The sequence below is a fragment of the Lonchura striata genome, chromosome Z, assembly GCF_050655825.1.
Source record: "Lonchura striata isolate lonStrDom1 chromosome Z, ASM5065582v1, whole genome shotgun sequence".
NCBI lineage: Eukaryota > Metazoa > Chordata > Aves > Passeriformes > Estrildidae > Lonchura > Lonchura striata.
The window spans coordinates 82,997,880-83,025,557 of NC_140740.1; the positions used below are offsets into that span (position 1 = coordinate 82,997,880).

Sequence of the window (27,678 nt, forward strand, 5' to 3'; positions counted from 1 at the left end):
AGTACGTGATTACCGTTTTCCTCCCCTGGCATCTTACACTTCTGAAAAAACTGCTTTTATTCTTTTCTCACTTTGTTCCCAAACTGTTCAGGCTCTTGAAATACATGATCCATGTATAAGTTGTTCTTTTCTGTAAGTGTAACAGTAACAGCCTGACTTCCTACAGCATCCTCATTTTAAAGCGTTTTCATGTTCATTTTTGGTGTCTTGTTTTTATTTCTGTAGCACATCACAAATTAAGTTCCCTCCACTTTTTGAGTTCTCAGCTATTTTGTGTACATGTGAGCTACACAAGAGGTACCTTGTAAGACGATACAGTACTCAGAAGAAGAAATTCTGACATTTAGCCTGAATCAAGGAGTAAATGACTTGCCCAGTAAAATACCATTTCCAGTCAAAGATCATCTCCTTTATTCTTTTAATGATGTGATTAAGAGAAAGGCGCTGGGGAAAAAGTCACCTTCAAGTGGGAAATTTGGTCATGCTGGATCTTGCTCAAAGTACATAAAATTAGATTGTTCTGGTATTTCAAATGTGCATTTTTAATGTCCAGACTGAAAGAGTTAAGGGGACACAAAAGCAACATATACTTCCCACTGGAAAATGACAAATAGTCAACAAAAAGAAGATAATTTTATATAAAACAGAGATGACAAGAAGTTTAATAAACCAGCCTTATTTATGTACTTGTGGAAGAAAACTACTCCAGAACTTCCTGGTTAAGAGAATAGAAGTAATTTCAGAAGGAGAAACTAAAGTGATTTAGTCACCTAGGAAAACTGGAAAGGGAAAATTAGCTGTAAAGTTAAGTGCACCAAGCAAGAGGAAGACAAAGTCTTCCTGTAAAATCTTGGCAGCCATCAAACACAAAATGAGCTATATCTAGAAGACACACTTATTTGATGCAACTGTCACACAAATACAGTAAAAAAAGTCTTATTTTCCAACACATCTATTTTTCCCACACATGACTACGTTTCCTGTTTAAAGTATTTAGAATAGGTGTTTGCATTTGTCGTTAACTTCAACTGGCTTGAACAAAGTATAATTTAAGGTAACTGGGTTACAATATACAGCCTGCTTGCCCGAAGCAAGTTTAGAACATGGGATGTAGCACACTTTAACAAACATCTCCATTGCTCATCACATCCTCTCTGGCAGCTCCAAGAAAGATGAATGGGTTACTACTGTATTTGTGCAGGTCTGAATTACAGTCAGTGCCATGGGGGTAGAGAGACAAGAGTCTCCTTCAGGCACTGCTAGAGTGGGATTCAATTGTCTGGCAATTGGTCTGAAGCAACTTTTTGGATGACCTTATTGTGCTCCATCTTCAGCTGCTGCCCAAAAGGGTATGGTTGCCAGCATTACTTTTTCATATTTGCCAACCCATAGAAAAATCTCAGAAGCAACAGTAACCCAGGTTCACACCAGACATATCGTCAGACCAAGCACCAGTCATACTGATGGCTTTTGGCCATGTAGTAAAATGATGCCTGGAATGCATCTCTACAATCAAGAATTATGCTGAATAATGCAATAATCACATCTTTCCAATCTTTACTATCCTGATCTGCCGCATAAATGGTTAAAAGGTGTGCCCAATAGTTTTTTCTTTGTAGACTGATTTTTCAGTTCAGCAAACCAAAAGGGAAAATATGCATCTTGGAAGTAAATTCAATTCCAGTCTGAGTCTCCAAAAGATTACACCAAAAAACAGTTACTATCTGTACAATAAAATAATGTCGTCATTACTGTTTTTTTTAAAATCTGTTTCTGACAGAAACCCAAGAATGATAATTTTTCTCCTTAATAGTTGCACAATAACCAAGAAAACATGTTTTCAAAATTTATTACCTTGCTTCTGTTCACAATTCACAGCACATCCCAAAATAAGTTGAAGCATTCTCCCAAGCTCTGCGGCATCAGCATGCTCTCCAATCAGGTTAACATCAGGAAGGGTGAAGTCATTTATCTGTTGCCCTAGAATCTGCATAAAATCAAGGTACATACACGGCTGTATCACTGCACATACACATATCAATTTCTTTCATACGAAGATGATTCAGAATCAAAAACAGCAATTCACTCTTACTCTACTATAGTTTTGAGCACACCTTCAAAACAAACTAAATTGATTAATATAACATCCCACTATAAAATCATACTGTTTGATACAAATAATATTTGGAAAAAGATAAACATTACTGTCTCAACTCACAAGCAACTACTAGGTAAACACTTAGCAAGATTCTTTTTTAAAGAACTAAAAGTTGAAAATGTTTCACCTATACAATACATATATATAACACTGACAGGTGACAAATACAAGGCTGCAAAAAACTCAGATCTCTAGACCTCACACTTTTAGCAAATTTAAGGATATCTGGCAAGTCTTACAGCTAAGAAAGCTGTTCCATGGAAGAGAATCTGAGGTAGTAGTACAATGATATGTAATTAAACAGCCCACATGCAGAAAGAAAAGCCCTGCAAAACAAAGGCCCGTGTGACTCGCTATTAGTGTTATCTGATTTATCATTAAAGATCATTAAGGATTGGCAGTAGAAGGAACTAGACAATTCTACTAAATTGCTCTTTACTGAACAGAGGGTTGAAAATATGAATATGAAATTTGGAATTAAACACATCACTGACACATTAATTGCAGATAAAAAGAAACTGTAACTTCTTAAACAGGGTACAATATGGAAACAATGACTATATAGAGGGTATCAGTCATGTGTTTGCTGCATGCTCTTTTTGTGCAATACCCAAGAAAAACAGAAATCAGGTTAAGGAATTAATAAAAAACACAACGTATAAGAAGAATACAAGAAAACAAGTTATTGTGAAGTTAAGTAGGGCTGGCTTTCATAGAAGTGTTGAGGTTTTGTTCTGATTATCTACAGAGTGTTTTCTGTTGTGGAACAGCAGGATTTTTAAGCAGTTTTCTCAAAGAATTAACTTTAACACTACTAAAAATCTCTGAGTACTTTAAAGCATGCAGATTCACTCTTGTTGGAAAAGACTTTCTTTAGGTCAAAAGAATTCTGTGAATGCATCAACCACAATGAAAAATATTACCATCATATACAGACTCCACTAGCAGAAAATACAATGTGTTTTGATTCTGATATGCATTTATATATTGATCTGCACTTCTTGAATTTCTTTCAAATGCAATGCTGGGTTTAAGTTAACAATACTACAGTGACCTCTTAATCACTGACAATAAAATTCCTATGAGGAAAGCTGAAGGGAAGAGGTAAATTGGCAGGCACCAGTAAGAAGTGAAGGATGTGAAGGTGTGAATTGAGTTTGAAATAAACAATTTAAAGAAACTAAGCAAAAAAACACCAAGGGCAGTATGAAAATGAAGGATAGACTGTATAATAACTACCTTGAGATGAAAAAGAGCATTTAAACCATTTTCAAAAGACAAAAGAATGATACATTTACAAAAAAGTTAAAGTTTCAGTTCCAGAGCAGCAGAGGCCTACAGCAAGATGAACTGATGCAGAACAAAGCATGAAATCTATAAATAGTTAACTCAGGCTTCTTGTTCTTCTATACTTTAATGGACAATGACAGCAAATGTAGCAGTTTTACTGATTGCTCTTTGGAATGCAATACAAATTTGAGGGTGAATAATATTAGCATACACATTTTCATATGCTTTTAACTACATCAGGTAAAATCCACATACATCTCTATATTTTTGTAGCAAAGGAGGGAATAATGTTAAGGAAAACATAAGCAGAATTTATTAGTAGAATCCACAATACCCCTACTATCACCTCCAGCATTGCCTCAGCAGGAAAAATACCAACCTAAACTGAAATCCAGTGAGATTAATAAATGTACACTACCTTTACAGAAATTAATCAGCTTGAATCCACTCAGAACTTGCCTAACAGTAAAGTTTTGACACTAGAAACTCAATCATCATACATACTAACCAACCAAAAAGAAGCTTGCATCATTTTGTCTTAGTAATATTAATTTTCCATAACAAAAACCTGATCTGTTTCTTTTTAGTGTTCCCAGTCATGACCAGCTTGCTTAATCATCACTTCTCAACATTTATTTAAACATGGATACTTAATAATTTACTGAAGATGACCTCCTAAGACTAATTTTTTCTTTCTAAAGTACTTCAATTTATTAACAAATAATCTCTGTAGTGTTTATGAGAAGAGTATTTTGAAACAAGCAATGTCTAGAACATGCATACTATGGATTTTGTGCTGCTGTCTGTACAGATCAATTCATCTCAAACATCACTGAAAGCATATTTCAGCTGAAGGTTCACCAGTGAAAGAAAAATACTGTCTCCTCTGGAGTAATTAAATGCTGAGTTTGCTAAAAATAAGAGAGAATGACAAGTAATGAGTCCAATACACCTGAATTAAAATATTTAATTTTAAATATTAGTGTGGGGAGAGGCTAGAAATGCTCTTTACTCACTCTTCTCAAGAGAAAAGTAAGGGAAAGAGCAGACTTCAACTGCAGAGGAGGAAGGAAAAAAAAATCAGATACAGGTACATTACAGTACATCAGACACAAAGCTCATCATCAGAACATAGTCAATAGAGCCATCTGTTCTCCACATGCGAAAATTTGTGTATCAGGCTTCCCTGGAACTCCTGAGAGTTCAATAAAGCAGGTGAAAAGGTTTGAAGAAGGCCAAGACTAGGAAATAGGCCATGAATCACTATATATGCCAAAAAGAAAAGTCAGAACTTAACCTGCAGAATACAATTTATCTTCCTCAGGTTAACTAAAATACATGATTCAAAAGGCAAGCAGATGCAGATTAGTTCAAATAGTTCTTACCTCATGGTTGTAATCCAGTATTCCTTTCAAAATTTTCTTCAAGTTGCTTACCTATTTGACAAGAAGGAGGAAATACAATAAACACAGGGAGCATTTTACAGAGAAATGATCATAAAGTGGGTAATCACAGAAAAATCACACAAAAGAAGGATATAATTACATCTATTTATGCACAGATAAATTTAGAAACATGAAAGTTATGCAAGAGGCCCTTAGGACGAGACTTCCAGATGTGATTACAAATCTTTATGAATTCACAGAACCCATTTAAATTTATGAGAAATATAATATTGTCCTACATAGACTTTAAATCAGATCCTATGCCATGAATGCTTTTAGATACTTGTTTATCTTAGGATTATCTTTGCACCCAGAAGTTGAAATATTATTTCCACTCCTTTCTTCTCTTGAACTATCCTATTAATCTACTTTCTGCAGAGATAAACCTCTTCTTCCAAATCAAAACCAGCTACTGCTCAATATCATCCTTTATTCTCAACTCATATAAGTATTTTTTTTTGTCATTAATTATTCCTCTTAGTTCTTTCATTTTTGTTCTTGCCATTCTCTGTCCCTCTTTCCAGTTTTTACAAATGAATGTCTGTCTAACAGTATCTGGCAAATCCCACATTTCTCCAAGATGACTTCACTGCTATACAAAGGTATCTTCTGTTCACTCACATAACCAATGGCATCAGTTAAGTACCTCCTGCTGTACAGAATGTATGTCACATTCCTCTAGTACTGAGTATTGCTCCCTTCCCAGAAAAAACCCATTTGCACCAAGTCTCTGGAAATACAGTGTTTAAAATTATAAAAATGCCCATGGGTCTCACATGGTGAAATTCAGAGGAAAAAGAAGAATTTTTGCTGAAAGTAATTGCTAGACAGAGATTACCAATTACTGTTCAAGTATTTAAGAAAAGAATTTACAGAATAGAAACAGCACAGTTTCCTGAGACAGCAGTGGCTGAGGGATCTGGAGCTGTTCAGCCTGGAGGAAAGGAGGCTCAGGGGTGACCTTATCACTCTTTACAACTCCCTGAAAAGGAGGCTGTAGCCCAGGTGGGAGTCAGCCTCTTCTCCCAGGTAACAAGAGATGGGACAAGAGGAAAAGGCTTCAAGTTTTGCCAGGAAGAGATTTTTGCAAGGAAGAGTATCAGCATACATATCTTTGTCAGAAAGGGTTATCAATAATTGTAACAGGCTACCCAGGACACAACTGAGCCGCCATCCTTGTGGTGTGCAAAGACCTATGTAGATGTGGTACACTGGAACATGACTTACTGGTGGACTTGGCAGTTTATGGTCAGATTCTATGATCTTAAGGATCTTTACCAACCTAAATGATTGTATGACTGATGTTTAAACAGGATCTGCAAAGACTAAAACCAATAGAAACAGGCTTCACAAAGTTCTCTCACTGACAGCAACAGCCACAGCAGCAAATTTTGGAACTGCAATGAAGGGAGAGCAAAACCTCTCAAGTTCTAACTGCCTTTGAAGACCACCATAAATTTTATATTCTTGACCACATTCCAGAAATACCCAGTTAGGAGATTCTGTCCACTGACAGAAATTATTTACCTTTCAAACTACCTGATGGCTGTTAGGAAATGTGATACTGAAATCTAGGGACAAACTCAACACTTCAATATGGTCAAGAAACAAAACAAGGTGATGAAAGTAAATTCCAGACTCAAGAAAGGAACAGATACACACACTAGAAGATTTCTGCCAAGAAAACCAAAGTGATAATCTGATTACCTGACTACTATTAATCTACTCCCTTTTGGAAAGAAGTGCCAGAAGTTGATTCCTTATTAAGATATAGGAACATTCTGACTATCTCTCTAATCACTGAATTTTAAGTCATACAAGAAACAAAAAAAAATAATTTGGGCCTGAAAAGTGACACATCAAATGCCCTGACAACCTAGAATGAGAACTGGAGATGCTACTTTATAGCATGTATTTATTGTCACTCCCAAAATGGCGTAATACACAGTTTACACCTTCTACACCAAAGCACATACATTTTCTGTACTATTACACACAACACAGCATGATCCTTTAAGAGCTGCAACTATTTCTTAGGTGTCTGCCTAACAGCAACCAAGACCACTACTCAAAGGCAATGTGAAATCATAACCAAAGTCTGCAACAGATTTAAGAATTTAAAGAAATCAAGAAGTTTTATTTTTATATCAAATCACCACAAAGAATATTGCACTGATTGGAATATTATTTTCAAACTTGATTAATTAAAATCTTCTGGTTTATAGTTTACCTGAGTCTGCTGCAGAAAGAGCCACGGAAATGCAAGGGCCATGTTGCAGAATTTAAGTCCAGTTTACCGCTGAGAACATTTGTGAGGAACCTTGAACTTGAACATAATCCCAAAAAAATGAGAAACCAAATGGAAACCTGTGAAATACTTCCTTCCCTCTCTCCTTGTAAGCATTTTTGAATTAAAATTCCTTAAACACAAAACGCCACCTTCCTCTGTATAACTTTTATAGCGCTTGGAGTCAAGATACTGAAACAAAATCCATATTGATCAAAATTCATCATGAAAATGAGCACATAGGGCAGCATTCTTGAAAGAAGAGAACAGCAAACAAACTGAAAAAGAAATCTTTACTGTCCTATTTCACTCCACTGTCAATCAACAGTACCAGGGTAGCTTGTTTTCAAGAATTAACTGTACCATCTTTGTATTTGGCACACAATCAGACAATTGTGAGATTAAAGTAGCTTCTTTATAGACTTCTTTTAAGACTAAGACTGGCTTAAACTTAACTGTGATCTTCAGTATTACTAAGACAGCTCTCAATTTTTTTTCCTAACTAGCTTGCAGTCAATAAACTTAAATGGTTTTAACCGCCCCAGAGAGGATCATCACAGGGAAACTACCACTAATATTTTGTACTTTGAAATTGAACTGATTAGTTCCAGCAACATTTATGAGGTCAAAGGATATGAAAGGAAGACCTCAAGCAGCTGAATGAAAATGAACAACAGCCCAAGAAAGTGTTAAATACAACCAATTAGATCTGAATTCTAAGTCTCAGCCGATTACAGTTGTTCAGAATTACTTTTCACTTTCTAAAGCACATAGAAAAACCTAACTGTAGTTAACAATGACCATTAAATTACATGTCAGACCACAACAGAAAGAATTGCCAAAACAGATTATGACTATAAAGGATTAAACCATTATTCAGGTGTCAGCCTATGACCACATGGGATGCCTATTTGCATCAGCAACCTGAGTTCTTGCTTTTCCATAAAAACATACACGCTACCCTCCCAACACCTTTAACATTTATTCCCTACAGCCATGCTTCTGCTGGAAAAAATGTGAGGTTTACTGGGGTAAAAAAAAGTGACAACTATGTTCTATTTCATCTCAGAAATTTGTCGCAATTCACAATAGATGGACCAGTAAGTACTTCTATACAAACCTCTATCCATTTTCAACCTCTTTACCTTTTCATCTGAGAATATTGATACAACCTCAATATTCTCACTCCTTTGAACACCTAAAGTTCACAAATACTCACACCAGAGTTGTGTGGGTGTTCTTTATGTTAAATTATCATTACCCTCTCTGCTAACAGCCATCTTGGCACTACAGACTAAGCATGCAGTGCTCAATATGACACTGACCCTTAGTACACATCATTAATCTGATAAACTGACTGGAATGAAAGCAGAGATCATGTGATCTGCCAACATAAGCAGAAGACTTAATGCATACAGCATAAGACTTAATGGTTGCTTGTTTTTTACTCCTGTTTTTCTTTTATTGTCACTTGCCATATAAAATCCCTTTTTAATTACAACTTGCTTACTGTTTCCAACCTCAGGTTTGTAAGTGCAGTTTGTCTAGATTTCTCTCTTTGCTAATATGACTGTGTAACAAAGGGGAAGGTCAATGATGTGGGCAATAGAAAGTGCCCTTAAGTTTGTGATTGTTGACAAAAAGCGAGCATGGGTTATCTAATTTCCTGGGTTTTCTCCAACATTATGGCTGTCAGCCTCCAATTTTGTGTCACCCTTATATCAAATGTATGACTGAAACTCTGTGCTGGAGTCTCTGTGTAAATTGTTTTTTCTTTTTTTTATTTCAGATCTTGAATAACCTCGGGAAATGTTGTGCACACTTTCAAATGGAGTGGGAATTCTTAACCAGTAAGCTTTGGATATCTCATTAAGGTACATTTTTATCCATTTGCAGTTAACAGGTGGGGTGGGGGGTGGTGGGCATGGGCGTGTGGGGGTGTGTGTGTGCACGCACCAAGAACAGGAGGGAGCACGTGTGTTCACTGCTTGTACCACTCTCACGGGCATATGGTTTCTGATTTAAACTGCGTTTTGCAGGAACATGTCTCATCACTGATAATAGGTGGAACCTAGAGAAAGACTAGGTAGAGAAGGTTCACAAGACTAACACAGCTTGCTACTATAAACATCAATAAAACTGTACTTTAAATTGATGGTGTAGTCTGAATGCCAAAATGAAAAGTTCAGAAGAAAAAGTCAGAACTCAAGCCGAACAATGTGTTTCCTTTCCTTCCTAAGCTTTTCACATGAATAAAAGTCGATGTGGGGGAAAGGGGGACTTTTATGTAACCCCTCAGGGAACCAACAGTTTATTCTGTAATTGCCAAAACTGATGCACATGTATCAAATCAGTAATTTTTTTCTTGATTAGGGAATTTCATTCCTGCAAAATCCTGGCAATCAAATTATTTTCTAAGCTGCTTTTCATTTTCAGTATAGGTTTTATGTTCAAGATGTCAACTTCCTCAGCCATTAAATATTATCTTGTACAAAATTTAAATTTTGACTATACAGAAGTGTTCAATGTACATGAGGAAAGAGTTAATGGCTTTGCTTTTCTACTTTGTAAACCATCATAAAATTGCGGATAAGGCAGCAGTGAAAAGTCCTTTTGTTGCTGAAGAGAAAACACAAACTCCTATGTACATTGATGTATGCTATTAGCACGAAATTTTAACCCTGAAGAAATGACATTTCTCTACTAAATACAGTACACAAAGATCTGGTTAGCTCTAAGAACCACAATGCTTGCTGAATGGTTCCTATTTTGCAAGCTCCCCAAGTTTTAGCATTTCCCTTTTTCTCTCCTGTGCACTTCTCAATTTCTCAAGTCTGGCAACTTGCCCTGAAACCAAGAATTTAAAAACATCCCTGTGAGGTTTTTTTTCAAGTGGTACAGCAACTGCAAAAACATTGCAGTTATCAGAAAGCAAAATGCTAAAAAAAACCAAGCTAACCAAACCCATCCTCCTCCTGCCCCCTCCCCACAAAAATCTCAGCCTTATGTTCTTGTTTTTTCTCCATACAGGACAACACACAATTCAAAATTAACAATCTTCTCCCAGGCAATAACTGACAGGACAAAAAGAAACTGTCTCAAGTGGCATCAGGTAAGTTTTACGTCAAATATTAGGTAAAAGATTTTCACTGAAAGGGTTGTACAGCATTGGAACAGACTGCCTAGCAAAATGGTAGAGTCATCATCCATGGAAATGTTCAAAAAATGTGCAGATATGGCACTTGGTGACATAATGGGTAATGGTGAACACAGTGGTGGTGCTAGGTTGACAGCTGGACTCAATCTTAAAGGTCTTTCCTAAACTTAACAACACTATGATTCTATCATTTTCTGAGTACTTCCATGAACAGTGGTTAGGTGGGCTATACAAGACCTACACTAATCTCTACCAGCCCTCCTAACCACTGTTTCAGAAAACTTACTACACATTACATTTAGATTGTTTTTCTGTATTTCCCCTACTAGACCAGCTCCTTTATGCAGTTCACAATACCAAAAGTTTGTACAAGTGGTGCCCAGATGGCATCAGAGACAAAGAGTGACCATGTTTAGCAACAAGAAAATAATGCAGCTCATTACCACAACATTTGAGATAATCTAATTATCACTTCTCATGGCACTTCTTAAAGTATGGAGGGAAAGCTGTATTCTAGAGTCATGCAACTATGATGCCCACACGTTAAATCCAGTAATGAATATATTTCTAAAATTAGGCTGTAGTGAGGTGATGGTCAGTACCTCCTCTCCCAGTTAGCAAGTGACATAACAAGAGGAAATGGCCTCAAGTTGCACCAGGGGAAGTTAAAATTGGCTATTATGAAACATTTCTTCACCAAAGGCATTATCAAGCATTAGAACAGGCTGCCCAGGGAAGTATCCCTGAAGGTGTTTAGAAGAGCTGTACACGTGGAGCTTAGGGTCCTGGTTTAGTGTGGACTTGGTAGAGTTAACTTGATCTTAAGTCTTTTCCAAGCTGAACAATTCTATTAATAGAAATGCACAGATTGAAGCGTTCCTACAAGCCAGACTTTAAATGAAGGACTGGATGATAGACATTTGGAAAACTAGACTACTAATAATGTTTACTCACATATAAGGAACAGTTGGCAAAGTATAAGATTACTTCCAGATTAAAAAACAAGAGTTAAAGTATCACACTTTTGCCTTTCAGTATTCTTCATTAAAATGGAAGTGGTCTATAAAAATGCATACAAAAAGCTGAATTATATTTCTTAAACAAAAAAACAAACCATCTTTAGTTCTTGTTTACATGGACACTTGAAAAACAAGATGGAATGACATCAGCAAAAAACTGAAATTTGACCTGATGTTTTGCCAACCTCAGTCACATAAGGAAGTTACTGGATTGCTCAGCTTTTTTTTTTTTTTTAACACCTGCTAAGCTTTTACATTTGCCAAACTGGTGGGAGACATAAAAATAAAATATTTATTCCTCAAACTCCATGTGACAGTTATAGAAGCTGCTGCTTCACATTCAATCAACTCAAATGCTATTATAACCAACAGTTCTCAGTTTGTTATCCTCCACATTTAACAGCCAAGATTTCAATGCTCCTTAGGAAAAACATTAAAAAAAAATTTGACAGAAAAGTAAGACCTTTATCCAGCTGTTCACTTGCAATACAATTCGTTGAGAAATTAATTTATATTATGTGCTCTACAGCATATGCCAAAAGAGTCCTAATGGTTCTTTAGGGATCATGTCTTTTATTCAGAAGTCTGTCAATATATATCCTCATCAATGTACCCTCAATTTTGCTGGCAGCCCTAGCAGACAGAACATTCTAAAGCATTCCAGACTTCACACAGCTGGTCAGACAACAGAAACCATGCTGATACACATTTCCTGGCCAAGTCAAAACATGGACAGTAGCAGTGTGCTACATCTTTGTCTCAGGCAGCATTCTGCCTCCTAAGTGCCCCTGCAATTCAGAAAGTGATGTAAACAAGCCTGTAAGAACTAGAGCATTTCACAGTTTTAGTCCTTCCCCAGATGCTCAGAATGGGTTTTAGTGGCTGGAACAAAATGGTTTTACTGGAGACAAGAACTAACAGTAAATTCTTAACTACTTTTCTTCCCCCCAAATTAGTAAGGCTGAAAATGGAAACTTAAAAAAGCAAACAGATCATTCTCTGAAGAAAACTAGTCAAAAACTACACTAACATCTGCATGTGAGATTGCGTTCCTTAGATTATAAAGCAAAATGTTCCTCATACATAGTTCTTGTCTATTCTATTTCCTTCAAGTTTGTAGAGAAATCTAGAATGCCAAGTGATACAAATGACCCAGCAAACAGACTGTGATTAAAAATCATGCTGAGTAGAAACAGAGAAAAAACACTACTTCCTCTCTTAAAGCTCAGTAGCTCTGCAGAGCTGACAAAGTAAAAGGAAGCAACATGTTGCCATTTTTCTTTAAATATACTGCTTATTATGTTCCTATTTTTATGCAGTTACTTCTCAAAAAAGCTGCTTTTTTAAAAGCTGCTTTCACACTGTGCATTAAAAAAATATTTCATTCAATGTTTGAAAAACGAGAGGTAATTATAACATTTACTTTAATAGTCTCCTTTTAAATCCTTAAAACCTTTTAACAAATTCAAAATGTCTTTGCTAAAACTGTGCAGGACAATACAACATAAAAACAAATAAGTGTAATTAAAATTGTCTAAAGTTCAAAATAAATCTATAAAGCAAGATCCTAATCCAGAATTGTGAGAATATTTAGACACAATATTGTATTAAGTACTCAAATACAGATTCACAGACAAGCAAACTAAGTCAAATACCTTTAGCCTCCAATTATCTCCCACTTCTGTTTTGATTCTGTTCAGCCAATTTTCATCAAAATAAGCTGGATCGCTGAAAGATAAAAAGTGTAGTCATTAAAAACTCATTTAGAAATTTTGAGTACACATTCATCATTAAGCTCCTGTCTCAGGTTTGAGTTAAGTAAAATGACAACCTCATGTATCTGACACATGGCCTGAATATAGTAGTTCAGAATCCTGTTACTACTCACTTTTCTAAGAACTTTCACCATTTTGACAGCACAGCTTCATTTATGCTTCATGAGCAGCTTATTCTTTTGAGGGAGGTTCTTTGTATTTTGAATGCATTTTGCCAGTTTTCCCTCTGTAAATCCTACCTCTTAATTTCTCCTCTAGTATTGCAGCAATATTTAGTTGCATTTCTTAAAATTCTTAAAAATTATTACTTTTCCATGCCTTATGGATTCCTACAATTGTACATTCCTTATAACTATTCAGCTTCTAAAATAAAAGCCTGAAACAGAACAATATATATGCTGTCTTGATAGAGTGAGAAGAGCTAGGAAGCATCACTGAAGTTTTGATGACTAAGAACACACTTCACTATTTAATTTACCAAACACTATATTTTTGAGATCCTCTTTTCACAGTAACCCTACACAAATCTTTTTGTGAACACCCTTCCTTAGAAATTTTTCTATCCTCTGCACTTTTGACAAGGCAATCAAGAAAAAGAACAGAGAACTATTTCTATTTCTATGCACAACTTCTCCCTATTCATTTTTCTCAAAGCATCTTCTATAAGCTGTTTCTTCAAGACACCTCCTGAGACTGTCTCTCCTGCTGCCAAGCTCGAAGATCATCTAAAAGGCTAACATTTTCTACTGCTCAGCTCAAATTTTCCCTTTATCATAGCGGATTTTGAAAATGCTATAATCAGAATTAAGGAGAAATAATATACTATGTATAACTGGTTTTACAGGAGTAGGAAAACATAAGGAAAGATTCATATTTCATCCAACATATGAAGTCAATACAGCCAGAATGCAAAAAACACCTTTCCATTGTTAGCAAGATGCTCTTAAGAGTTTGTGTTACAGTTTCAGGTGAAGTACTCTATTTTATGGACTTACGCTGCTGCATTTGCCACTGGCTACTGTTAGATTTACAACTGCACCTTCTACACATAGAAGGGGTTCTGGACTGAGCTCTTTTTGCAATGACAAGATGACATGAGATCTTTTGGCAAAACTTCAAGAAAACTCTGAATATGCCTGGAGAGTCAAATAACATCCATATCATATATACTGTAAACCAGCAATTAAATCAGTACTTTTATTAGAACACAAACTCTTAAGAGTCTTCACAATGTATCATGGTCTGCAAACTGTATTACAACTATAATACACAGCAATGGAGGAAAATCACGAACAGCAATGTTTCTCTACTGACACATTTTCATTGATATTTTTACACACTTTGTTACAGACTCTGGTGAAGATTACAGCATATTTCGTTTCCCTTGACATGGCATCTGCAAACATATATCTGGAAGAACAGCTTTAATTACTAGTTAAGTTGATGACTCCAAATTACTTCCATTCAAAAACAGTACAGTCTAGTACAGATGACAGAATCTTAAGTTACGAAACAGAAAAAGTAACGTCTTATCCAGACTATCATCTGGTTTTGAAATATGTTTTCAAATAGCTTTCAAATGACCTCTCTGCCACAAGAAGACAAGTAAACTTAAGAATGACATTAATTCAAGTATATGTAAGATCTCTGATACATTAAAAAAGTTGTAATTCAGCTTTAACATGAAACAAATAGCTCACCTTGCCATATGCCTTAATTAAAAAGCCTTCATTTGCCTATTTCCCACTTAATCACGACAAAATCATCTGGACACAAATAAAAAGAGTGACAGTTCAAATCCCATTTTAGGTGTGGGTTTCAAAAAATACCCTAATGACTGTCAAATGGGTCTTCTGGGAATTGCAAACACACAAGTAAGATAGCTTAACAAAAGACTCACAATTATAAAGTATTTATGCAACTGAGAGACCAGGTATGACCTCTGCTTTCCCCATCAAAAAAAACCCAACAGGACTCTCTTAAGGATTGTATCTTATAATTTTAAGGGTTGTACTTGGCCACTAACATCTTCAGCTACTTCAAGGTTGTAATGCCATGAATATATCAATCTTTGATATACCATTTTCATGGTTAACAATAGTTCTAGGAAACAACGCCAGTATATAAACTATTTCCCACAAGCAAAATTATATTTGGACTGACTAGGTAGCTGATATTGCATATCCAGTTTTCAACGATAACAGCATCAATAAGAGAATCAGCTGAGGAACGCTAACAAGACTTCAGAGTTAGGTCCATCTTACTTCACTCTCAAAGCCTGAAATTCAGCAGAAACTAAGCAGCTTTTCTCAGCTACTACTGTAATAAAATGGACAGCAACTGTCTTTGACAGTCTTGATGAAAGTCACAGGCTACCTAAACCCTGATACATGTCATCAGACATACTTAAGGAAGGTCCCTGAGAAATAAATCTAAACTCAGTGTGGTAGTCCTCTTCCACAAATCCCATTTGTTTTTTTCATTTGTATATATAAAAACCTCATGGAGGCATCCAAGGTCCAGCAGCTGATAACCAATCCAGTTGAAATCAATAGCATGTAAAAATGGTCAAAATAGCACCAACAATTCTTTTTAGAGAACCATCATGCAGGTTAAAAATTAACAGTACACTGCAAAAACACTTTGCCAGGGCCACAATAAGCAGAAAAGCAAAAGGTTGGGTATCAATGCCAATAAAATCTAGAATGATCAGCCTTTCCTCAACCTCATCACTATTATAATTTTCTTTCTCTTCAAAAGTCTCATTAACGTTCATTAGGTAGAACCAACAGCAATGCTCTCTCTATATAACAAACTATCAGAAATCAAACCTGAAATAAAAGCTTTTCCACAAGTATTTCTAAACATACTTTTAAAAAGGGGCTTCCAGGTATTAGATCATTCACAGCTCTTGCTGCAAACAAGTCTCCTTTCACTATATTTTTGGGGATCAGGATTCAACCAAATTCAGACTACCTCAGGCTATTTGATTTGCAAGCAACAGCATTCTCCTTAGAGTGTTTGAAAAAGCATCACCTTAGCAAATATGAAAATGTGTGGCTGAGAAGTGAGCAGCTATACTACCAGAAAATTAACTGGAGCATCTTCATTACCAGGAGATGACTCATACATGAACTAAGTATTTTGAATTCATTAAGTTCCTGAGCCTAGATCCAAACTTATACAATCTCCAGCAGTGGATAACTTTCAGGTTTAGAAAGTTATTTATTTGTATATGAGTTGATTGCTGCCTACTATCTCAGTAGTACTGCAAATAACTTGGACTTTTCTTCAGAGCACAAGATACTTGTGCTGTTGCTAATGCTCTATTACTGCATGTGATGTTTTCAGCAGTGCTCATTTATACCATCTGCATCTTATTTTGTATGCAAATTTTCCTTTATTTAAGCAATCATCTCTCTGCATCACAGATGCCAAGAGACAGAAATACTCTTCTGAAGAAAACCAACCCACAGAGCATGTAGTATAACTCATGATTATTACTCATTTTAACAGTGGTACAGTAAGCTGCTACAAAAAACGTGTTTACAAAAATTTCCCTCCCCCAGTGATATACAAAAGCATGGCTTTTGTGTTTTGCGTGTGTCAAAATGCATACAGCGTGTTGCAATGTATAATATAACAAATGAATAATTCATTGAGAGGGGTGCGATGCACAGATGACAGAATTTCTTACACTTACCAAGACCACTATGACTGAGGAAGACAGAATCAAAACATGAGGGACACCTGGTATTAAACAGTCTCCAGAGTGGGATGAAAGGAAAATTTTAAAACAGGAAATCCTGCTATTACAGGGATATCAGCGGACAGTGAAAACATAAGTAACATCAGTCAAGCTTCACAAAAAAAAGGATGTGATTCAGAAGCAAGCTATGGCACTCCTACCAGCACAAGCTACACAGTTTTAGGCCTACAGTCTACTCATAAAAAAATTAAACATTTTCTTTTGCTTCCATTTTTTACTCCTGCAGTACATCATTCTTTAAAATAATTGTCAACACTGCAAAGTGTACAGGCATTTTTTTTTACCATATTTCACATCAATGCTAGTCAGAGGGATCACCTCATCTGAATAGAAACAATGAATCTTAGAGAATAACACACAAAAATTAAGCTAAAACATACACTGAGTTTCTTCCTCCAAGATAATACAGTTAGCACTAGAGAATTGCATTCAATGGGATTTTAAGCTAAATTCAAAGATAAATTTTTAACGCTATAAAGGAAGAAAATGTCCTTCAGGAATTTACCAATACCTGTTTTTTAACAGCTGAGACTGCAAGCAAAATTTTCATGCTTGGTTACATAGAACATATTTCTGATATTTGCTATCACACACTACATCAATAGCAAAAAGATTCTGAAGGTGTCACTAACTTCCTCTGTAACTTTTTCTTCTCACAGCTTATTCCAGCAGTTTTGTTAAAGAAAATTCTGCTGCATTTTTTGTGATGTCTGGCACTTACCTACAAATGGATTGCTACTGTGGGAGTAAAAAATACTGAGGATGATGTACGAAAAATTAAGAACCATAAAAGAAACTGTCAGCCCCTTCCACTTGGTACAAGGCACAGCTGTTTTTTACCAGCTGATGAGCAAGCAATGTTCTTCCACTTCTCTTTCCTCTTTTTTCCTTTTTCTGACTAAATCCTACAGTTCTGTTTTGTGCAAATTTTACATATGTCTAAAACAACTAATTCCCTGAGCTAGGGATCTCTCAAAAACTGCTCCTCATCATGACCTACTACCTCTCATCTTCATAAGTACAGTTGACTTTTCCTAACACAAATGTAAGGGAAATAAACCTAAAAGTAACAGAATTCACTATTAGACCTTTAAGTTTTTTGAAAGAAATACTATCCTCAGTCCCCTATTTGGAAATATATTCAGATCATTGGACCACTCCAACACCTTTAAATTTTCATCAATGTTCTTCTTTACTAGATATAGTAATCTGCTCTTTAATATTTTTAAAAATGAATTCATTTACTACAGTAAAATCCTGATTCACACAATGTTGTGAGAACTTTCCCCTCCCTACCTTTACCTAAGCAACTTCCCATTGTTATTAGGCTCAAAGAACACACACTTAAAAAGAACCTTTAAGAGGAAGCACCTATACTAAGAAACACCCAATTTTCATTTTTCCTTAAAAAATTACAAAAATAGTACTTTATCCTTCTCCATAGAATAAGACTAATGGCACTTGAGTCTGCAGTCAAAACAATACATTTTTCCTTTGAAGACTAACTTTTTGAGAGATTTTAATGTCAAAGACAACTATTCAAGTTTTCACTGCAAATTTTATGTCCACATTGAACAGATGCTTTCAGGCTTGCTCCTTGCTATTTAACATCACTGTGTGACTTTTCCAAATAACCTTAAGTATGCAGCTGTCTTCCTGCAAAAAATTGTATTATACATTACTTACTTTCTTGGGGCAGAGTGGCAACCTGTGTTCCTAATATAAAAAGAAAAAAAGCAAACAAGCCTGTTCTAGACTTGCTTCATGTTGTTGAACATGCCCTAATTCCCAGTGAAGTAGTCTTCCTGTTGTTTTGGTTCAAAGGACCAACAGGAGGATTTCACTGCTAGTGTTGAATTTGGTTTTGTTTTCAAGAAAGAATATTTAAAATGGCTTTGTTGACATGCTCCTGATCAGTTTTCTAGTCAGCTATACAAATGCTGATCCCTGTATTTGACCTATATTCCAATCTCATGACCAGGGAAAGAGAAAATGTTTGACTACTCTACAATCCTTGGTTTCTACAAAAATCAATTAGACTTCCATTACAATTCTTATACTACTTACCTTCTGTTTATTCTATTTTAAAAAGAAAAACAAAAAAGGAGTATTTCCTCTCAAAGATTGTTCATGTTATCATTCCTGTTGTACAATCCAAGATCAGATGGCCGCTGCTCTTCCAAGTTTAACTCAGCAGGAATGCAGTCAAGATTTAGCAACACTGTTGCTAAATTTCAGCATGAGAACATGTCTGTTTGTTACATAAATATGCAAAATGTTAAATCTGAAGCACAACTACCATAAAGATAGTTGAATACTAATTTTGGCATGTTCAAATTATTATATAGGACATAAAGAAAAAATTATAAATTGTTTAGGTGATATTTACGTATTCTAAAATCATGCTACAGAAATGCAATATTTGCATTTATATTTGTTTTTAAAGTATCAGTTCATCAGCTGAAAACAGTATCTCAGAATCACATGCTAAAAAGTCTTGCCTTGAAATATTTGTCTACATTGAGATTTCCCTTTTCCCCTTTTTTGTTCTTTCTGTGAAATGGCAGTTCCTGCTCTCACTAGGAGGAAGGCTCCTGCTCCTGAGAATCTGCAACTAAAGAACATACTCAGTGTCCTCACAGCATTTACAGCCCTAGGAGCTCTGTCAAACAAATCATCTGTGGCCAGTAAACCTGAGCCACACAGCAGCACAAGAGGGAAGTACTAAACACTACAACAAGATGGAGGACCCTCATCTTCTTACTGGCATCAAGAAGGGCTGTTGCTTGCTCGGGGTTTGAATTCCGGGCATTGTTGAAAGACTGCTGAAAGCTTGTCTAGCTCTCACGTTATTATTCCTTCTGCTCTTCCACCTGGGCACGAGCTGTACAGCTAGGGAGACCTGCAAAGCGCCAAGTGTGATTATGCAGCTTTGGAAGATATGTTCAAAGCTCAAGTGGTGTTCTCTCCTGTTGCACCAGTTAGTGAGGAGGAGGTTTGAGCAGCAGACAGACTCTGCAGGTCAACAACCAGCTATGATATAGTGCTGGTAACAAAGTTTTGGTTTTGATAACCATTAAGCCCAATTCAGAATACGGACTGCTTGGAAGAGATGGAATCCACCAGCCTATGGTGAGCAGGTGCAATTTTACAAACAGGCTGGCGAAGGTGGTAAGAACTGTTTTATAAAACAAACAAACAAAAAACAAACAAACAAAAAACAAACAACAAAAACAAAACAAAACAAACAAACAAAAAAAACCAAAGTAGCAAACTCTGTTGAAGAATTAGGGGTGAGGAATGATATGAACAAAATACACCTCAGAGTCAACAAAACAGGTCTGGGTAAAGTGGGATCACCTCAAGGATATGCACATAAATATACAAAGGCCTAAAGAACGCTCTGGGGAAAGCCTCATTCTTGGGAATCAGAAAGAGTGGATGCATATGTGAAGCACTTGTGCACTAATGCAGGCAGCATGGAGAACAAATAGAAACAGAGTTCTACATGTAATTACAATGTCACAGACCCACTGGGATCCGTGGTAGGATGGCTCCCATGCCAAGGTTGCTGCCATGAACATATAAAGGCTCCTTAGAAGAACAAGCTGAGAAGTCAGTGACAGAAAGACACCCTGTGACAGACCAGAGGGAATGCATGAGCTCGGTCTCAGGAGGGATATGAGCCAGCTGAGAGATTACTGGTCAGAATGACTAAGCAGATCAACATGAGTGACACTGTTACAGATTACTGCTACAGACTGCCTGATCAGGATGACATCTTCATAGAAGAACTGATGAAGCATTACAGGGGTAACTGTAGGCAGGCTGAAAAATGGCTGGAAAGCTAGGCTCAAAGGCTTCAGAAGCTTGAAATCCAGCTGGAAGCCAGTTCACTAGCAGCATATCCAAAGAGGAATATTATGAAATGTCTTTAATAGGGACCCAGATGATGGGACAGAGGGCAATTTTTCATATAATATAAAAATTGAAGGAGGGTTCAACACACCTGATAGTTGCATTGCCATTTAGGAGAAATTCCGTAAGCTGGAAAAACAAGCTGAGAGGAACCTTATACAGTTCAGAAAAGTTAAGTGCAAACAAACCCTATTCACCAGTTTATACTGGGGGTCAGCTGGCTGGAAAACAGCTCCGCAGACAAGAAACCAAGCGGAACACACTCCAGCACTGTGCCCTTGCAGCACAGAAGGCAAACCAAAACCTAGGCTGTATTGGGAAGATCGCTGCCAGCAGCCAAAGAAGGTACTACTCAGACCTGTTAAAACCATATCTGAACTGCTGCATCTGTGCCTCCCCAGTAAGAGAGACACCTGGACATAGACAGGAGTTCAGCAAAGGGTAATTAAGATGATTAAGTGACTGCAGTTTCTGTCAAGTGAGGTGAGACTGAGTGAGCTGTGTTTGTTTAGCCTCAAGAAGAGAAGGCTCAGTAAGATCTCACCAATCCTGTGTAAAAATAACCCAATGGTGGCTGCTTCTTTATACCCTCACATAATCTCAGTGGTGCCCAATGAACAGACATGGGGTAGTAGAAACAAACTGAAAAGTACTTCCAACTGCAAACAACTAAACTGACAGTTCCATTCAGTTTATCACTGAAGTTTTATTATATTAAATTACTTCTAACACTACTGACTATAGCTTCAAACAACAGTCAGGGCCAATTACCTTACCTTGCACTGATTTAAATTTTAAGTGTGAATCTGCAAGTTTAGTTTTAATTCAAGTTACTTTCCAGTCAGTTCACAGTTGAATGAACTCTTCTCTAAAACAATTTTTTTTTTTTTAAATTTAAGATAGTTATCTGTAAACTACAGAGGAAAAATCATTACTCATGTTCCACTTTAAAGTACCATCTAAGCCACATCCTTAGGGAATACCAGTCAAAAATATGTACATATACCAGGTAAAACACATGTAAATATACAAAAATGTACAGAAAATCTCTGTATTTAACTTATGAAGTAAACAATTACTTACATTTTTTGAAGAACCTGGGCCATCACAACCCCACTCGTTAAATCTTCCACGGTCTGGCATGGTGCCTCAACATTAAATGTTTGAATCTGTGGGAGAAAGGAAAAAGTTATCCTTGTTTCCTTCAATATAAAGGAATTGTGAAAAGTTTGAAAAAAAAAATACTGCCAAATAGCAAAAAGACAAACTCCACAAATTCGGTGTACGTGTTCAATTTAAAAAGTTTTATATTTAATAGCCATCAAAGAAACAAAGAGAGCTTAGTACCCTTGTTTTCTCAATAAACTGCTACAAAAACCAGTGCTACGTTCTCCAAAAGGCAAACTTTCTACTGCTTTCTCTACTTACTGAGAGTCATCAGTGCATTCAAGTACTTCCATACGTTGTGTATATATTCAAATACACCTTCTCAATCAACAAAAGAAAGAAACTCAGTTTTTAGAAGGAACAATGATCCCACAGAATGCTCATAAGCTCCCCACAATGAGAAGATGAAATGTAGATTGACATACATATTCCAAACTTGATTAATCCCTACTATCAGATGGAAGAGAAGAACACAATGCTGTAAAACTCTAACTGGTCTATACACTACTAGAATTCTGAATATTTCATGCTGATGTATTAACACAGTGCACCACAGTCCACAGCAAAGCTCTCTTCTTCCTTGCTCTCTTGGTGAGAAGAATCAGTCCACTTCAGGACAATCTTTTTAACTGATTTAGGTTATTTGATCATTTACTTTAAAGTAACATTATTTTTAAGTGATGTGGATGAGTTTGTAAAAATAATTTTTATGGTATTATTTGGAGGGTATCTGCCTAGTGCTCTCTGCTACTATCCTCCTCTTACAGGAAACAGGAAACTTGGGCTTATTTGTAGAAAGCAAATTTGTTCATACACACAAGGGATAAGGCAGTCTACAAGAGCACTTGAGTTTTAAGACAATATAAATGTTAGATACATCAATCATTTTTTTCTGAACATAATGTACAATCATTCATGCTTTAGTGGCATTTAAAGAGTAATAGTTGTTAGTCATTTTGCAATAAAAACTCTTTATATGTGTGTATTACAATAAAAGGCAATTCATGTTTCAGTGGGAAATTCTGAAGGTCTTTCTCTGAGAAGTTTCTCAAAAAGTCAAGTGCACAATAGCCAGATTCTCCTTATACCCTTGGAATAGTATATTACTATACCTTTGGTATACGTACTCTAGGTCATGCAAGGTAAAATTAATCACATAGGCACTCTGGCAATGCCATTTAACATTAATTTGGAGTAAAGGCACCTAGGTGAATTTTCCTTCTTCCCTTTATTCTGGAGGAAAAAACCTAACACTCAAGCAGGAAAAAAAAAGCCATTATATCCACGAAGAGTCAAAAATTGAGCTCTCAGAGCATATTTTCTCATCAACTGTGACCACTCTATAGCAATGAATGATGCCCATTTTCCAAAAGCACATGAATAAATTACTGAGTGGCATATAAAACAGACAGAAGTGACTTCTGCACTTCTGATTCAGCTTTTTTTACAGCATGGTCTGAACTACTTTAAAAAACTCCACAGCTGCCTCTCCAGAAATCAAGAAGCCATCATAGGTTGTCAGGACACTAGGTGAAAATTGGAGTGGGTGGGTGAGGGAAAAAACCCACGCATGAAAACACAACATAACAGGATATAACACTGAATTGCTATTTTGCCAGAAAACTGAATTTACCAGTAGTTTCTGATTTGTGGCAACACTGTTGAAGGAATACAGAGACAACTCTGAGTCCCCAACTCAGCAAAATATTAAACAATATATAATAGTTTACAGCTACAACAAAAAGGGCTGCAATGATCATTGTGGATACTTATGCTTGAAGAAGTTTAAGATGCTAAAAAGATAAAATTTCAAGCACAGACAATGAAAACTTTTCTTCTAATTTTGCATATTATACATTTAAATAATGAAAATTGAAATCACTTTGTTGCACACGACCCAAATCAAAAAATGCCTTAAGAAAACTACTACTGTTATAGTTTTCCAGAAGTAGACAATGTTAAATGTTCTTTTCAAACAAGCAACAGCAACACATTAAGGTTCCGGTAACGTATCTGAACTCTTTCTTCCTCCCATAGACACACATGCAAGATTGCCATTGAGGAAAATAATGTTTCACATAGTTAGATATCAAAGAAAAGAAAGACAGAATTAAACTAACATGACTTTTATCTGCATACATGTTTACATTTCATAATAAATGAATTTTTTTACATTTAATTTATATATTTTTATATTTAGTTTTAGTTATAAAAACTTCAAATTTAGGTTTTATATTTCAATTGTGTCAAATTCATACTGCAAAACATTTACACAAATCTTAAAAAATAAAGAACTATATGCTTTTCATATCCTTCAGAAAATTAAATTTTTTTCTTCAAAAAACCTTACACAAAATAGCTTTTCAAATTGACATCAAAGTTAAACTCCTATACCATTGCCAGTTCTAGAATATGCTAAATCCCTCTAGGAGAGTTCACTTTCCAGAAGAGAGAAAATTATAAGAATGTGGCGAATGAGAAGAATGTGGTGAGACACAGAGTCCCAGCTATTGAGATGAGCGAATCTGTGTGTGTGTGCCTCAGAACAGCTATTCAGTAACAGCTGTTAAAACAGCGCTCTTCCTGTGCATTGTGATGTATCTCCCCCTGGAAGACTACTCTCCTTTCCTGCACAAACTGCTCCTCTGCTCCTACTTCTTGAGTGCTTGTGATGCAGTTCTCATCGTTAGTTTCACAACACTGAAAACTTTTTCCCCACTTCTTGAACTGTTGTATGGAGCCTGTACCTCATGTCTGTGGGCACACATGAATCTCATGAAGTTCAAGGCCAAGTGCTGTATTTGAGCTGGGGCAACTCCCCCTACCAACACAGGCTGGGGGATGAAGAGATTGAGAGCAGCCCTGCCAAGGATTTGGGGGTGCTGGTGGGTAAGAGGTGAACATTAGTCAGAAACATGCATGGTCAGCAGGTTAAAGAAGGTGATTTTCGCCCTCTACTCCTCTCTCATGAGACCCCATGACTCAGTACTATGTGCAGCTTTAGGGTCCTCTGGACAAGGAAGACACAGGCATGTTTGAGCGGGTCCTGAGTAGGGCTTTCTTCCTATGAGGAAAGGCTGGGGGAGTTGAGGTTGTTCAGTCTGGAGAAGATAAGCCTTCAGTGAGACCTCACTGTGGCCTTCCAGTACTTAAAGGGAGGATGGGGACACACTTTTTAATAGGCCCTGTAGCAACCAGAAAAGCAGAAACTGTTTTAAATTGGAAAATCATAGATTCAGAGTAGATGAGTAAGAATTATTCCATGATGAGGGTGTTGAAACACTGGAACAAAGAAGTGGTGGATGCCCCATCCTGAGTAAGGCTGGGCTAGGCTCTGCACAACCTGATCTAGTTAAAATATCCCTGCACAAAGCCAGGGGGAAGGGGCAGGGGGGCAAGAGTAGGGGGAGGGTTGGACTACTTAACATTTAAAGGTCCCTTACAACACAAATTAGTCTATGATCCTATCACACAAGAGTCTGGAGAAAAGAAAGGGGTAAAGTGAAAAACCTCAGCCACTTGACTTAACCACCAGGTCTAGCAGGCCTTCATAATTTCCAACAACTATCATGCAATGAGAGAAAAGGGTTCTTTAATTTTGCTGAATATTAATCAAATCTCTGATCCACATGGACAGGAACAGTCAATTTTTGTAAAAACCTTAGAATAAGAACTAACATTTTACAGTTACAATGCAAAGGAGGCTATCACTGGGGACTAAATTGCTTCAGGAAGAAAACACCTTAGAAAATTTGGGTTCCAGTTCCTGATTATATATATGACTAGTGAGGATCTGTTAGCTGCTAGGGATAGGACACAAAAATATATTTAATGAAAAAAACTTTCGATATAAAGGTCAGTGAATTGGACAAACACTCAGCCATCAAATCAGTAGGTGAAAACCAGGATAAAAATGTAATGGGGAATTCAGCATCCCATGAAACTTGCTGAGAAAAAGAAAAAATGTAAAAAATGAAACAAAGTAAACCAATTCCACCTCAAAGACAAGAAAAATTCTCAATGACCTTTTCCTTCTCAACACTAAGGGATAATGAAAGACTTGCTCTTTGCACAGTGATTATATACACAGCCTGGTTTTTACTAATGATGCAGTTATGTAACAAAGTATTATTTTGGAATAATACCTGAAATTGTTGTCAATGGTTCTTAGCAGATAAAACACTATGTGACTGGTTACCTTAAGTGCAAACACAACAAACAGTAGCACCCAATTTATCCAAGCAAAACACTCCCCCCACTCACTGCTGGGGGACAAACTGAGCACAGGTCCAGATTCTGACCAACCTGCTTGTTTCTGTCAGGTTTTGTCACTCTCTTTGCCTCTCCTTACTATTATAATTATTATTGTTATTAGCATATTTAGTACTATGTTATATTCATTATTCATACTATTCTATATTTATGTTATGTCTAGCCTATTATTACTGTTGTTGTTATTGTGTTATTTTGTTTCAATTATTACATATTTCTTATGTCAACCTGCAATGTTTATCTTTTCTTTCCCATTCTTCTTTCCATCGGCAGGGGAATGTGGGGGAATGAGTAAGCAGTTGGGTGATCCTTAATTCCCAACAAGGATTTTACCATAGCACCACTACTTCAGAATTATTCATCCACTATTTCCCTATGTTTTTGGAACTGACTATGCAAGCTTAGAGCTGGGTGCTATGCAGAGCCAAGAACAATGCCATATCAGTACAGAAGAAACAAATCACAGAGACAAGATAGGGAGAAGTGGCTGTGAAAGGAGACAAGAAAGGAATCAGCTTCACTAGGCTGGATGCAGCAAGCGCATTGGCAGAGACGAGTAAGGTGGGTTGGATACTTCTGCCCTCGCACATTAATCCTGTATTACCTATAAGATCTGCAAAAATCTCACTAGAACAACATTTACTCAGCTTCAATGCCTGGAGAAAACCAGAATAACTCTCTGCACAATAACGAGATAATTAAGTAATACACACAGTTGTTCTTCCTCAGATTTCTGGTCCTTTCTTCCTCAAAATTCTTGGGTTGAGACAGTCCTTTCAAATTAGAAGTGCATTCTCATCCTAAAAGCAGATCTTGTCCTTCTGGATAACTTTAAGATTCCTTTGCCCATTTTTCTCCTCACAGTTGGCAACACTATCTTCTGCCTGCATACTCAAGGCATAAGCTGTTTTTTCACGCTTTCCAAGATAACAGCAGACTGCGTGAAACAAACAATGGGGAAACAGATTTTCTAACAAGCAGCAGCTTTATTCCAAGATTTGAATTTGTGAATGTTTCCACTGATTTTTACGTTGTCAGGCTTTCATTACTACAATAACAAAAATTACTTTGCAATCCAGCTGTAATATTAGCTACTCAATTAGCCCAACAATGAAATGACAAGGTTTTTACACCACTGGTCAGGGTAGGGATTCTTCTAGGCAAGTACTTGAGTATTAACTTTTTATTAATTTGCCTCTCATTTTATGTATATTGTGTTTAAACCCAAATATATGACTAGGTCAAAGCCATGAAATATCTCAACCAAAATATTTATTCAAAGTGACACTTTTCCAGTTATTAAATATTTCCTGTGCAGAAAGCAGAAGACACAGATTGACTAAAGCTTACTTACTAAAGGATTTAAGAGATGAGAGAGCCACATTAGCACAAACCAGTTACTACTGCACTGCCTTGGCATT

General features: G+C 36.5%; 1 protein-coding gene across 5 annotated transcripts in view; it reads right to left on the reverse strand.

Moving 5' to 3' along the window:
* HOOK3 (hook microtubule tethering protein 3) overlaps nt 1-27,678 on the reverse strand; it is an 83,412-nt gene that overhangs the window by 47,982 nt on the left and 7,752 nt on the right. For 4 of the 5 annotated variants that reach the window (XM_021534800.4, XM_021534798.4, XM_021534796.4 and 1 more), the window contains exons 2-5: nt 21,902-21,987; nt 13,012-13,084; nt 4,834-4,884; nt 1,855-1,987 (exon numbers count right to left, since the gene is read on the reverse strand). In XM_021534800.4, coding sequence (XP_021390475.2) covers nt 1,855-1,987; nt 4,834-4,884; nt 13,012-13,084; nt 21,902-21,987 — 343 coding nt within the window. Of the gene's footprint in view, nt 1-1,854; nt 1,988-4,833; nt 4,885-7,123; nt 7,220-13,011; nt 13,085-21,901; nt 21,988-27,678 lie in introns of all 5 variants that reach the window. The other variant, XM_085566496.1, reaches the window with a different exon arrangement.